Below are 16,287 nucleotides of genomic sequence, written 5' to 3'. Positions count from 1 at the left end.
TGTTTCCAACTACGTATTTTATAATCCCCTAAACTTAATCGCGGACGATCATCTTTAAACCAGTCAGCATCGAGCCTAATGGAAGCACAGTACCCACACCATCGCGGAGGAGATCCCCAGGGCACTTCGGTACAAAATTCTAGCTTATCTTTATTTCCTATAATTCATCCACCAGGTTTTTGTATCCCTGTCGAGGTTTTAATATTTTCCCCCTGCTTTAGATTTTCTCGATCTCGTCTTAGATGGGATTCCCGTAACGTAGAGTCAGTAGAATGCCGTATCTCCATCGACAACGACACAGGTTATTTTATTGACAAGGAACGAATCCCTAGGCCTGTCCATGCCCTAGGTCGTATTGGAATCGAGAACAGGACTCTTCACGGCCCGCGAAGTCTGCTTATATCAGCCGTTCCATATACCGTTGCCGGATATTTTGTGTAATGAGTAGGGGACGGATGTTGATGACTAAAAATCTACTTAAAATGATCATTAAAATGCAATTAAACTAATGGAAAAATGACATGAAATTATAAGAAAATGACATTTAAATATTATTCACCGTACTCGCACCACAACTTCTTAAAAATTAGTCCCCTTGTTTCAATGACTGCCCTGCAAATCTCGGAGAGAAGAGGCAACTTCCTGGAATTTGGCTAAGATAAAGAAAAAGAACATGCAACAAAATGAAGGTTTTAAAGAAAAACTATAGATTGTAATGAGGGTTTACAATGTGTTTCAATCACGGATGGTCGGTCAAAGCCCTCACTTAAACTAAGCTGTTGTGAAGCATTTTATATTAATTCCGTTGTGTGAAGTGAAGCCTTCAGTGGAATGAGGGATGGACTTAAGAGTCTGTTCCAAACTATAAACTCAAACTTCATTGTTATTCACTTATTCAGTAGGTAATTACTAGTGACCTATTTGCTTAGAAAATTATTTAACAGATTTATCGGTAAACAAGAAAGTAAAATGCATTCCAAATGATCTAAGAGTTCTTCAAAGTATTAAAAACGACCCAAAATGCCGAAAAAAAAGACCTATTACTTCAAAAACGTCAAAAAATGCAATATAAGAAATTATGTTTTTACGTTGATATTAACTTAGGATTGTGAAAAATAAGATGACTTTTCATCAACATCCGCCCCCTACTAATTAGAAAGAGAAAAGATTGTTAACACTGTGTATTTGAAAGAAATGCAGCCGGTAATGTGGATGAATTGGTTTGTTTTGTGTGCAGCCCGGATGGAAGCAAGATTGCGTCACAAACTAAAGGAAACGGCGGTGACGTGGAAGTGAAGGAGGAGCCGATGTCGTCCGCTAGTTCTAGCCAGCAGCCTTCTGATGTCACGGAGACGTCGGCATCGGACGACACGACGTCGGGAGTCGGGTCGGTCAGCGATTCTAGCACGAGGAATCCAGTGCTGGAAGCTCTTAAGACGCGCATTCGGGAACTTGAAACAGAGACTAGAGCTGTTGGAGACGAGAAGTTCAAATGTCTCATTTGCATGGTAAGTACCTGGGCATTCGCACATGTTCCATTCCACATTTATGTATTATTTCAAATATTTACAAGCTGTCAACTAGTCTCCTCCGACTCACACTTCCGGGAATTTACAATTAATCCACACTGAACCTCTACAGTCCTGTTGTAGAGTATGCTATACGTAATTTTCTTTTAATTTTTTGTAGTGTCTTGGATACTTTTGAAAATTTTGAAAAATTAAATTTGATGGAAATGAAGAGTAGGCCCTATCAGTTTTACATTTCTATACTAGAATTATAAATTAGAATTTAAAATTTTGGAACCCCAAGAGTCGAAATTGCCCCAAAATTTGATTTTTTGTGAAGACCTGATTTGGGATTTTTGGAACCCCATAATGATTATATGACCGATTTTTTTTTCAATTTTTTAAAATATAAATTTGGGACTGAAGAGGTTTTGAGACAGAACAGCAGTATTTTCTGAAGTCACACAAAATTTAAACATATTTTACACATGAAACTTTGGATTACATTGTACTTTATTATTTCCATTGTTTTCGTATTCTAAATTCCGAAATTTGAACAATACACTGTAGAATTACTGTTCTGAGTTGGGGAAACCACTCTGTTATCTTACTACTGGTAGCGACATGTTAAAATCTAAACCTACGTGATCAACTAATTATGCTCTTTATGGAGTTGTGATAAGAACACCAGTCTGGTCGCGATTAATTGCAGACATCTGCTGCATTGATTAGTCTCTCTCTGTCCATGCCATATTTCACCTTGTCCGATGACGATATGGCTTATTTCTGAAGTTCGTCTCGGGCAATTTTGTCGTTACCTCGATGTAAGTCAGTGCAATTTATGAAATGAGAATTTCACTTTTCGCTAACCAACTTTAGTATAAATATTAAATACTCGATATTGAATAGGACGCTGTCAGTACTGTAACTGTAGCTTATTTCGGCTTTGAGTTAACTCACTCCTCCATTGAATTTCAGATAATTTTAATTTATATTTTACAAAAACTATAATAAATAGTTATTAGAATAAAATATCTCTCATAGCATATTTTAAAATTTGCTTTTCCAAATAATACTGTTTGCATTAGTGTGAATAAGACTTCAACGGTGGTCTACTGGTGCAGATTTAGAGACTTTTGCACTGTGTTATAGATGCACAAACTAACATATATTGCTTCGCATCTGCCTATTGACTCCACGATCAGAGAAGATAAGGACTGAGGAACCTGTCTATTGTATCCCTTACTATGACATTTTTTGTATGAATTATCTCCGAAACAGCCTTAAAATCTAGAATCAATGTAGATTATTCCATCAAATAATGTTTACGCAAATGTTTAATTCCTTCTTTATAAAATTTTTCTCAGAACTTAATTTCTGGCTCTATTATGCAATAAATCGATGTGAGTCTTAAGAATTTTTTACCATTCCAATCCAAATTCTGCCACATTTTCATATTGTGTTTCTGTTTTTAATTGCTTGTTTATGTGCTAACAGTTACATCTCTACTTTACCACACAAATAAAATACATATGACTAATAGTTATGATAAGTTGGGGTGCTGTTCTGTTCATGATATATGCATAAGTTTGATATACACAATACCTTGATAGGCAATAGCTATTACCATTACACTAATACGAGTACAATATAGATTTCCGTTCCGGTGTTCGTTCATCCCTCTGCAATTAACGAATCTTCTTCTATACACGACTTGTGTATCAGTGTTGTATTGAAGGCAGTTCGCGGAAAATTTCAGTTTTGTAATTTTATTGTAATTAGTCAAATTGAATTTAAGTCTGAATTACGTAAGGTCAAACTGAAATAATTTACCTTGTTTCTAAGAAACTTACATTAATGTTGTTTCTTGTGTGTTTTGTTAAAAAAAGGTTATTTTACGGAATTTTCAATTTTATTCTTATTTCATTTCGGTAATAATTGCCTGAGAAAATCTTTTTAATGTCTCTTGAGAAGCTCATCTACGTAAATGATTTTTAAAATTAAAACATGTGTTAGAATATGGTGGAAAAATGGCCAGTTTTTTCTCTGAAATAATCCGCTTTTTTAAAATGTGTGCAATGTAAATGCATATATTTTACCCATAACTTCACTCGCTATGTAGGAGTGTAGAATTTAAAAAAGAATCCACACAGTTTTAGTTAAAAAATATTACCGATTATACTTTCTGCACCACTAGTATAATACCACTGTTGGGGCTGAAACTATGTAGACCATTAAGCATTTTATTTCCTGGTTTCTACATAGTTACGGCCTTGGATACTCCGTTATATTGGTACCTAATTTATTAAACATGGTAATGCTGTATTTGAAGTTGAAATGTCTTTTCTAAAGTCGATTATCGAACATGAACATTTGGACTGCAAAAGTGTGTAAATTTTAGTTTTAATATATATAGAAACTATACTTGGTCGGCCTATTTTCGTTCAAATTGACGAAACTTAAGCAAGGTTCTTGTAATAATATTAAAACTTTGCATTACTTAATATAATATAGGCCTACGTCCTCTTTCAATAATTATGACATTTTGCATCACAAAATTGAAGCACTATTCGTCTACAGAGAAAGAATGGGGATATATTTACACCGTCCAATGGCATCAAATTAGTCTAATATAAGTCCATTTATTATGCTGAAAAATAATATATAAAGAATATAAGCTGTTAACAACCGTTGCAATGCCTAATGGTTTCATTAATAAATATTCGTTATTTTTAACGTGTTTTGTATTGAGTGTGGACGTATTCAATCAATATTTAGTCCTGCATATTAACAGAACTTGAACCGCGTAGACAGCCTTCGGAAGTAACTTTTTTTTCAGGAATATGTATGTTTCGTCAATGGGAATATACCTGATGGGTAATTATTTGTCACTCATTTGTAATATTAATCGACAACATGCATTTCTGATCAATAATAATCATGTGTTTTCAAGGTGTGAGAATTATTAATCAGTAATTGGCTACTTTTCCATGTCCCGCGTAATAGTCGCGTGGTTTATAATGTCATACCACAGTCACACAACTCCGACACGTTTTGTGCCAACACTCGACAGCTGATGCGACAGTAGCGCTCTAGCGGCAGGCAAGTTAAATGTGTGTAGAGTACATAATACGATAACACAGCAGAGAAAAGATACTGTGTAGTTTATTTGATATTTTTATCAGTGGCGTGCGGTGCTATTTCTCGATGGGGAACAGGTCAGAAACAATAATAATAATAATAATAATAATAATAATAATAATAATAATAATAATAATAATAATATGTTAATGCATATAGAGTGTTAGTTGGGAGTCCGGAGGGAAAAAGGCCTTTTGGGAGGCAGAGACGTAGAGGGACGATAATATTAAAATGGATTTGAGGGAGGTGGGATATGATAGTGACTGGATTAATCTTGCACAGGATAGGGACCGATGGCGGATTCCTTAAAAGCCATTTGTAAGTAATAATAATAATAATAATAATAATAATAATAATAATAATAATAATAATATGTATGATTTAGCAACATTACCAATTCCTTTTTTTTTTACTTCATTTACAACTTAATCAAAAGAAGAATATGTTAATGTAAAACATATTAATGATATTATATTATTGTTATTATTATTATTATTATTATTATTATTATTATTATTATTATGCCTAAATATATAATACCGTTAACTAAAAATGAATAAACCTCAATTAAACCTGCAATTTACCGCTTCACGAGCACCCAGTTAACCATTTCACAGAAGTATAGTAACTACTTTGGAAATGTCTTGTATAAGATTTTGTTTTAGTTTTAAGTTCTGTAAGGAGAGTAGTAGGTTTGCCATTCAAAATAATCGCGCTTTTCTCAGCAACATTGATCGAATTAAACGCTCTCGACTTCAGCCGATCAATAAAACAACACTCGCTGTCTTGGTTGGCATCAGAGCGCTCGCGCTCGGCCTCGTTGAAGTTGGAACAGGCAGGAGTCGCCTGTTCCATTGCCAGTATTTCGTCAGATTTAACTCAGGCTGTGAATGCTTAAATCGTACGGATTTTTTTAGAACTATTGTATAATTTCACACATAATATTATGTCACACGAAAAACTCTTCGAGCTTAATTGTTTTCCGAATTATCACTATATAAATAAACTAGCTTGATGAAACAGTATATTCCACACTTCTCAATACTTTGCGAGGGAAGAGGTAACTCTACAGCTTCCAGCGATACTCGGGTAAGTTCGTGTCCGCTCGAGCCTGCTTCGGAGAAAACATTGCTTGAGACTCCCACTCACATCATCACGCACAGCAGACGAGAAGGGCTCGAGTCGTTTTCACTTCACTGCAATAAGCCTGCTAACGATAGCTGTTTTCGCTTTTCGAAAACTGCAAGTAGGTCTATCCTTTAGAGTGAAGTATATCTCACAATCTCAGTTAAGGGGCAGGGAGGAAGGGAACAGCCTGTTCCCTCTGTCCCATGGAGGAATCGCCACTGATTTTTATGTCATACAGTAACTAATATGGTTCTTATTAATTTTATTTTAGAAACATACAAGACTTTTACACCCAGTTAATCTCAAAAAAAAAAAAGTTATAAGTTTACGGTCTTACTAATAAAAACTCTATATACAGACGTTTAACTGTCTTATACTTATACAATGAGTAGCTCGTTTATAAGTCGTGTGTAAATTCCTTACTAATAATCACTACATACGTCGTGTATAACAGTACAACTGTTACACAGCTACGTCATAGTTTCGTCATTACTTTGCTATGAAAGGTAATAGAATATCTGTGGTTCTCTATTGCATCCGGTAGAGCGCTCTAGTGTGGCATGTTAAATATCGATAGTACAACTGGCTCTAATCGATTACCATACTACATTTTGGTCAAAGAGTACAAGCTACAGCAATATTATTCTAATAATTCTATGATCTTTGGCTTGTTCTTCTGTGGTTACAAGGTAACCATCATCATAAAATGACAGTCGATACGAACAGCTGTTAGAGGGGCGGCCATTTTCTCCCTATATACAACGCTTAAAGAAGGGGTTTTCTGTATATAACTACTGCAAAGCAATTCCCATTGTATAGTTACAGCCTGTTTATACGTCGATAGCCTATTCACGGTTTATTAGTAACGTTTTCTGTCTCAACTTTGCATAAGTCTCGTATAAAAACTATACACGGTTTATTAGTAAGACTGTTAAGAAATATAGAATAAACTTAAATCCTTCTGCTTCTTACTTTCAAGTAAATCATAATTTGAGATATATAATTTTTCGAACCTGGATAGCAATTTCCGTTTATTTCTAAATATATTTATGCATAATTTGAACTCTGTACGTATTTCCTGTGAGAAAAATCAATATTCGTTGCCTGAAAAACAAGGACGTCATTTCAGTCTTAGCCTGGGGGGAGGGGGGACAATATTTTTATAACACTATTTTCTCAGGAATTAACTATTTTCCATACCATACATTGGTGTAAACTCGACAGCTGAAGTGAACTTGATAATAAAAAAGGAGATTTAACCCATGTGAGATGTACTGAACATCTTTTGAAGCTCACGTTTTTATTTTCTTAAGTACCGGCATTTTTTTTTATTTTCAGCCCCAACAGTGGTATTATGGTTTTTTATGGTACGTTTACCGCAATTTGCAATACATGTCGAATTTCCACACGTAGGCCTACTTTTAACTTTCCTACTTATACGATACATTTACATGCACTTACTCCTAATATAACGTACGTGCGAACAAATGAATACACAGGTTTGATAAGAAAAACATTAATTTATATTAACAATAATAATTTGCTACCATAGACCAATTTTGCTAATGCCAGCATGTTCTTATGAAAAGGGTGTGGGTTGTTAATAACGTTTTAATAATGTCTCTAAATAAAATAAATGTGTGTAGTGTTGTAAACTGTAGTAACAACAAACTAAAATCTCTCTCCGAGTCTGTAGTTATTCAGATTACCTAAGACCAAGAGAAGCCATAAAGTCATAACTCATAATCATAACCAACATGGTAGTAGGCCTATTATGTACTATAAAATACATATTGGTTATCAGTTACCTATTCGTATGTCAGAAAGAGTAGTTTAAATATATGTGGAAAGAGACGTACAATCGGTGTAATATTATTTTTAAAGTAATACAGGTTATTTGCCTTTAGGTATACTTGTCCACCTTACGTCTTGTATTTTTTTTTCTTTCAGGAGTAGAAAATACTGACGTTTTAGGAGATTAGATTTAATGAACAAAATTTTGGATTATATTTATTTGTAGACCTAAAATATCATCATATGTGTTCACTTCATTTTCAAGATAGTAGGCCTATGTTTAATGGATGCTGAAAGCAAGAAATTCCTGTGGAATGTTACATCTACGTTACTTTGCATCCCCATTACTGGATGTAAAAGTCTTGTAGATTTCTAAAATAAAATTAATAAGAACCATATAGTTACTGTATGACAAAAATATCAAATAAACTACACAGTATCATTTCTCTGCTGTGTTATCATATATACTCTACACACATTTAACTTGTCTGCCGCTGGAGCGCTACTGTCGCGCCAGTTGTCAAATGTTGGCATATTTTATACGTATGAGTTGCGCGAATGTATGTATTAGACTGTGGGCATACCTTGGACTGGCAATAGGGAATGAGTGCTGGTTCGAGCCCTTATGAGCAAAGAAATTTTGTAACGAAATTTCATATATATATATATATATATATATATATATATATATATATATATATATATATATATACTATCGTAATGAATTTGGGGAGCTACAGTGATTAGTGAATCCGCTTTCGAAAGCCAGCTATTACGGCTGGGGATCGTTGTGCTGAACACACTTTACCGCGTACTGGTTGATCATTCACCTCTACGGGGGCACTTGGACGTTAGGCCAGCCGTTCATGTCAAGATTGTGAAGACATAGGCTAATAAATCACTGAACCCTCACTCACACTCTAATCTCCACGGACTTCCCATGGCCACAAGTAATTTTGAAAGTATGAGTGAAAACTGCAAACTTTCGAATAAAACTTACGATCTCCACAGTCCCTAGTTGACTCTAATATTACTGATTGCGGAATTGTTTTTCCGATGAGCTTAGTAAAAGCGTATGGCTATATACATATTTGCAGGTGTGTCACCATAACAGTCGCTTATTTTCATTGTCGCCATATCATCGTTTGCGCTTATTCTTTGTGTAATTTCATTTGCGGGAAAGTTTATGACACCCTGACAATAATTGAAGGGTTCAGAACCATAGTGGGCCAAGCGCCATTTATTAAAAACGAGGAAAGCAAGGGTTAAAGTTAAGTTAATACCATAGTTTAATGGAGATTGACATATCATTTAGTTTGAATTGTATAATTTATATTACTTGCTATATGTTTTTCATTGATTTATGGTGATAACTTCATTTTAACCCTTGTTTTCTACGGTTTTAGTAAATGGCGCTTGGCCCACTATGGTTCTGAACCCTTCAATTGCGGCCGATCATTGAAGGCTGGGAAGTGGTGCTGTATGAAGGGGTAAACATACTGCTGATATTACAGTAGAACATCTAATCTTGAGAGGCCAGATTTTTTATCCAGAGGTAGACTGGCAAAAATTGTGTGGTTAATGGATGCAGTAGAATTATTAGACCAACAACTAGGAGGAAGTGGTAACTTCATGTTCATGGAAATGCTAGAAAAAAAATAGCTCTTATTCTGACAAAAGTATTTTCTTCTGAAATTATAATTTTGTGTATTTCGTACGTTGACGGATGTATAGCACGTACACTACTTGAAATGATTTCCTATTTAATTTCTTATTGCCCAGTGCGGTATGTCAGGTGGTGGATTTTCACTATACGAATTGAGATTGTGCCCTAGAAAATATCGTAATATTTGGGTGGCGAATAACAACTATCTTTGGGACCAACTTTCTCATCGTTTCTGAATATTCTCGGCAGTTGAGAAAGTTACATTAAAAGTTCCATGAAGTAGAAGTTATAATTTGTGACGGGCAACAAGAGTGCTCATAGAATTTATCGGATACTTCAGTTCCTCCAACATACTTCTCGCAATTATCTTACTTGTGTTACAGCACAAATATAGAAACAATAGTAATACCGATCCCAGTGTCTTAATTAGCCAACGGTTTCACGATAAGATTCTTTCTTTTATGTTTATAACTGAAAAAGTATTTCTAGACCAGGTTTTCGACTAGCACTTTTGTTTCCCCTCGCCTTACAAAAGTATATCACGGTGCCGCATTGGAAAGCTTTTTATTTCAACTCAACAACAATGTAATTTATTGTCACAACAATAACTATTCTTCACTCTCTACAATTTAACTTCACTCCCGTCAACAATGGGATTTGCTCTCCGCACAGCAACACAGCGTTCGTTATTTCACTCCACAAACGACAATGACAATTTACTTTGTCTATTACGAACAACAATGAACTGTTAATCTTAACTAATATTTACAAAGCACTATTTACAACTCAGAACTGTCAATTCTCAGTTCACAGTTCTTCTAGCTCAGTCACTCGAGTTCACAGTATCTCGAACCACAGACCTTCAGAGACAGTCCACTGTACTCGAACTCAGGTCCCTCCAACTGTGGTCCATTGCACTCGAACTCAGGCCTTCGGATGCTGACACAGTTGCGAACGCACACTCGATTCGAACTGACTTGCTTGCTCTGGCTTACTCACTGAATGGCTGAATAAACTGAAAACTGCCCAAGTTCGCTCGTGTTTCTTCTTTTATAGAAAATCATAGTTACGAGAAATTTCTACAGGTGTCCTCTCGAATTATCTGGATATCTCCACTTCGGACGGACTTCTCTGGAAGATTCGGGAGGGTCCGTTCCCCCTTCACTCCGCAAGTAGCAGCTGCGCGCGCAAACTCCCTCGCCGCGTAGGCCCTTTCCCCTCTCTTCTCTCCGCCGCGCGCCGTCCCTCAGTGCTCCGTGGAGCCCGCGCGATCTGCTCTCTTGCGGGACGCTGGTCGTGAGTTCGAATCTCACGTCGCTGTCACATTATATTGAAACGACTTGATCAATAATTGTTTGCCGTCCATGAAGAATATATTGCTATGAATGTTCACACTTGTTCACGGCTGTTAAAGACCGTATTGTTATGCACTCGGTAAGCGCCCCGCATGTCGAGCCAGTGCCGCAGTCTTGGTATTAAGAATTGCCGCCCTCACACGGGTCGGCGCGGCGCGGCGCGGAACCGACACATAGCTACGTTTTCGGCTTGTAGCTTGGCGGCACATTTCTTACTCTGCAAGCTGTATTTACCGAGTGAAGCTGTGATTCTTTCTGGGATTGAAATTAGTTTTTGAGATACAGGAATATGAATGCCTTTACAATTTTCATTCCGTAGAACATTTTCGTAAAGACAACAAATAAAACTTGAGGAGAAGTTTCTTCAGCACTTTCACATTCCCTCATGTTGTGTTTTGCCTATTAATAGTTGTACTGATAAGTTGAACAAGTTCCTAAAATATCCTTCTCGTCATTATATACAGCTGTCAAAAAAAAAAAGTGACTGCACTCGTGAACAGCGAATATTTTCTAAGCTCACTTCGGGTCACAGCGATATTACACGATGCATGTTCTTGTATAAGCAGTTCCGGAACTATGGAATTATTCCATATCTGCGTCTCGTGGACCAGCGGTAGAATACTCGCTTAATAATTCGCAGGTTGTGAATTCGGGCCTTGTTCATGTTTTCATTTTGTTTTTTTAATCGTTCTTTAGTGATGTAAATAGTATTCAAATTATCATTTATATTCTGTTATCGTTCTTTAACGTTATAAATAATATTCAAGTTATCATTTATATTCTGTTATCGTTCTTTTCCGATATCAAGTTATTTATATTTTGTTATCGTTCTTTTAACGATATAAATAATATTCAAGTTATATTTTTTTGTATTCTGTCATCGTTCTTTAGCGATATAAATAATATTCAAGCCACTATTTGTATTCTGTTATCGTTCTTTAGCGATATAAATGATATTCAAGTTATCATTTGTATTCTGATATCGTTCTTTAGCAATATAAATAATATTCACGTTATCATTTACAGGCTATTCTGTTATCGTTTTTTAGCGATATAAATAATATTCAAGTTATAATTTATATTCTGGTTTCGTTCTTTAACGTTATAAATAATATTCTGTTATTGTTCTTTTGCGATATAAATAATCTGTATTTTATATAAGTAATTATTGTAATATAAATAACCATTTTTCTTTGTAAAATAAATTATTTTATTTAAATAATTAATTAGGCCTATATATTACACAATATCTTATATTAATTAAATAAACCGATATTTATCATTTATATTCTGTTATCGTTCTTTAGCGATATAAATAATATTCAAGTTATCATTTGTATTCTGTTATCGTTTTTTAGCGGTATAAATAACATAAATTTAATATTAGGTTAGAAACAATACAGTTGCATAATACTGGTATAATTTTTTTCTCTTTATATTATTACATTATACTGTCTTGAAACACAATAAAATGAAAAGGAGTGACGAGGAATTGAATCTGAGACGTTGACATCTAAATTCCAACGTTCTTCCGACTGAGCTACGAGGGCACAAGTATAGAAACATTTTCGAAAAAATTGGCCCAATCCCTCCCCCTCCCAGATTTTCTTATGATTAGTAGAAGCTCGTCCAGGATGCGAGGGCAAAAGCTAATTGCGATTTCCCTGTCTTTGATCGGGTCAAAAATCCTGATAAAAAACTAATATTTAACACTTGCGATGAATTTAGATGAAGTCGGAGGACCTAATTAGTCAAATTCACTCCGCTCACCTCAACACTTGGCCTCCTGCGATCTATTAACATGCGAAAGAGACAGTGGTGTGCGGAAAACAACGGAAAGTTACCGCATTTCTCCTTCCCAAGAAAAACAGCAAACATTAGCAAAGGAAGCTTTTAATAGAAAAAGGAGTATCTTCTGCGGACCTCTGGAAAAAGAACTAAGGAAGATACTAGTGAAGTGCTTTGTGTGGAGTGTGGAATCGTATGGGGAAGAAACATGGACATTACGACGAAATGAAGAGAAATGAATAGAAGTATTTGAAATGTGGATGTGGAGAACAATGGAGCGTGTGAAGTGGACAGACAGAATAAGAAATGGAGTTGTATTGGAAAAAGTGGATGAAGAAAGATTGATGTTGAAACTGATTAGAAAGAGAAAAAGGAATTGGTTGGGTCACTGGCTGAGAAGAAACTGCCTACTGAAGGATGTACTGGAAGGAATGGTGAACGGGAGAAGAGTTCGGAGCAGAAGATGATATCAAATAATATGCGACATTAAGATATGTGAATTATATGCGGAGACTAAGAGGAAGGCATAAAATAGGAAAGATTGCCTGGTTCGAAATGAAAGACCTGCCCATGGGCAGAATACTTATGTTGGCCTATGTCCAGGATGCCTGGAATATCGTGGTTGAGAACAGTCGCTATTTGAAAAGACTAGTCGATTCCATGCCCACTCGACTTCAAGATGTGATCGAGATGTGGGGAAGATATACTAAATATTGAATCGTGACTTTTTGTTTTGTTTTTAAACGCTTAATTTTTTTAATGTTCTAAGGCAGACGCCAGTATATTTGTTTTGTTTAAGCCACGAAAGATATTTTTGTTGAGAATTAATTTTTTTTTCCTTCCATTTGCAGCCTTAATGTCATCATAAATAATAATAAAGTCATACATTCATGAACTTGATGTTAATTGAATAATGTTGATGTTAATTACTAAAATAATTATAATAGAGATAGGAGCAATTATGTATATTTTCTCTCTCTCTTAAAAACAAAACAAAATAGAACATAAAAAGTAATAGGTTGTGTTCGAATGCAGGACCTCACGAACACCAGGCCGGAACGCTACCTTTACGCTGTAAAGTAACTTACGGATTACTTTAATTGTAACTGTAGATATCAGGCAACGTGGTCCAACATGTAACATCGCCTGTCTCCGAATTGTAGCGAAGATACCCGAAGGGATCTTTGCTTCTAGAGAGCGACCACTTTTTCTTTTGACAACTGTACGTCGATCGAAAAACCAAAGAGACAACAAAAAGTACCAAGCACGGTGGTGGTAGCACCATGATGTGTGTATGTTTTTGTAGAAGTGGAATTGGTCCTCTAGTCCAAATAGACGGGAATATGGATCGTTTCTTGTATAGTGACATTTTAGAAAAGAATATGGTTCCACATGGGAGGAAGAATATGGCACTTAAATGGATTTTTCAGCTGTACAGTGATCCAAAACACACTTCCAGCCATTTAAAAAAATTATTTGCAGATAAAAAATCAAACCTTTGGGTTGGCCAAGCGAGAGTCCAGATCTTAATCTCATTGAACATCTCTGGGATAAATTGGATCGATGTGTTCATCGTAGAAGTTACTCATATAAGTAACAGTTCTTTGCTGCCTTATTTGTAGAGAGGTCACAACTTCCACACGAGCGATTGCAAAATCTTGTGGATTCAAAGCCAAGCAAATGTGCTGCTGTGATCAAAGCTCGGGGGTATGCAACAAAATACAGATTTTTTTTTTCTCAGAGTCCAGAATATTTTTGTTTTATTATTACATACTTGTACTTACGAATTATTTTGGATCCAGAAGAATTATCAATTATTTTTTACGCAAAATAAATCTGTTTAAACTAAATGTATTTTCGTATTAAGTGGATTAGAAATACATACTTTTCAATTATCCACTGGCATTTTTTCTATTCAATACTTATCTTTATGTAATTGTGACCTATGCTTTCTACAAAATACTTTTGAGCTCTACTGTAGATCTAGTGCGTGTTCTGGTAACTTATTTACGCTTTGTTCCAGATGACTAGCGAGTGTTGTAGTGATAGCTCTGTTGGGTGTTTTACTGATTTGTTTATGCGTTGTGCAGGAACCATAGCGAGTGTTGTAGCGATCGACACCCAAGCGGAGATTTGCCGATTGCGCTCAAGCCAAAATTATACCTGGAACAAAGTGGTCAACAGCGCGCAGACAGTTTGGGGATTATGCCAATTGAGCGCAGAGACTAGTACTGGGTTATTCTAGAATTTTCATTCCCGGTTTCAGAGACTTGAGATGAAATTTCAATTCCTGCATTGACTACTTCTCTTCGAATTAATTTTAAAGGTGTTTCCGGTAATGGATTGAGACCTAATGTTTTACGCTTTTAGTTATTTGAGATTACTTGTCTGGTTAATTCCTCATTTTAGTCATGATAGTGCTTAACTCATTACCAAATAAAATGTATGAAGCAGTACCATTTGAATAAATTAGACATTTACATAGTTTAACAGTTCACCTCGTTGTGTTTCTCTGACTTTGTAAAATATGTGTATACCTATTTACAATTACCAAACTCTGGCCTCCTTCACTTTTCATATATTGTAGTGGAGCGTTGTAATCCATTGCTTACAAATAAGAAACGCAAGAAGTAGGCACTTGCACAACCAACACGTCATTTTGTATACTTCCAACAAAATAATGAGTAACGATATCAGTGTTACCACTCGTTACTTTATTTTTATGTAGATACACACAGGCCTAACATTAAAGTTCTCCTTTTTTTACTTTAGCGCAGTTCACTTGTTTACTCGATAAAGGATTCCGCGTAGTTGTGCTCTTTACGTTACAAGTGTTCGCGCGCAGTTTGGCAAAAAATAATCCTTTCGCGCGCAGTCGGTACCAACCCATAGTAACATGTTCCGACCGCTTTTTAACCACAGAAACAAACTTTATATTCAATTTGTTTTAAAAGCTTATTGGAACCTGGTGCCATCCTGTAAGTTATAACGAGATGAAAAATCTTCTCCTTACTTGGACTTGAACACTCTGAACATAGGCTCTGAAAACAGGAATATCAGCATTAGACCTATTAGTATAGAGAAAAGAAATCTCTTTTCTTCCTGTTTCAATTTAAATGTATTATATTTTCGCTATACATGTTTTCGCGGATAAATCTGCAGCAATAAGGTTCTAAAAATATATTTTTGAAGTTAACGTGGGCCTATTTCAACGTTAAAATTTTAATTTTTAAATTTGGAACATTTAAATGGAAACTAGTAGGCCTATATTTATGAATAAGTTTAGCACGTTTCATGCTTTTACACCATGAATTCAGACGACCTCGATAAAACGAGGTAATCAGCCGAAACTGGAATCGAACCCACTCCCTTCTTATGTGAAGGCAACTGTCTCTGCCGACTGAACTATGCCGGTGGCAACGTGTCTTTCATTTCTACTAAAGGAACAAATATTTAAATATATTGTTTGCAATGGAATTTATGGCAGGGAGGCACTATGGCCCAGTACTGAGACGTGTTACGATCAATTGTGCTAACACTCAAGCTAGGCGCATTCCCGAACCCACACCGGCTGACTACACTAAGGTCCGCCGCGTATCCAGTTTTCGAGCAGGCAACTCCCCTCGTCTCTAGGCCAGCCCTCTCCGTGCGTCGCCAGCCGGCGATCGGGGAATACTTTGGAATGATGTCGAAATAATGAGAAAATGATGTAGATGCGTAATATGGGGAAAACGGGAGAGCCCCGAGAAAACTGCAACTGCGGCCTCGGCCGTCACAAGTGTCACTGAGAAAAATCCCAGATCTGACCGGGACTTGAACCCGGGCTGTCTACGTGACATTATTTGACATGCCGGAGGTCTGACCACTCTGCCACTGCAGGAGTTCAAATTTGTTGTTTAATATTTCT

At 36.0% G+C, this 16,287-nt stretch overlaps 1 protein-coding gene across 1 annotated transcript in view; it reads left to right on the top strand.

The window, feature by feature from the left end:
• Nucleotides 1-16,287, top strand: part of LOC138707733 (E3 ubiquitin-protein ligase Rnf220-like) — a 137,650-nt gene that overhangs the window by 109,116 nt on the left and 12,247 nt on the right. Inside the window, exon 6 of the mRNA XM_069837598.1 lies at nucleotides 1,238-1,508. Within this exon, the coding sequence (XP_069693699.1) occupies nucleotides 1,238-1,508 (271 nt within the window). The remainder of the gene's footprint in view (nucleotides 1-1,237; nucleotides 1,509-16,287) is intronic.

The sequence above is a fragment of the Periplaneta americana genome, chromosome 10 (genome assembly GCF_040183065.1).
Source record: "Periplaneta americana isolate PAMFEO1 chromosome 10, P.americana_PAMFEO1_priV1, whole genome shotgun sequence".
NCBI classification, from domain to species: domain Eukaryota; kingdom Metazoa; phylum Arthropoda; class Insecta; order Blattodea; family Blattidae; genus Periplaneta; species Periplaneta americana.
The sequence above is the reverse complement of the archived record's forward strand: the minus strand, read 5'-3'. Positions and strand labels throughout refer to the sequence as shown.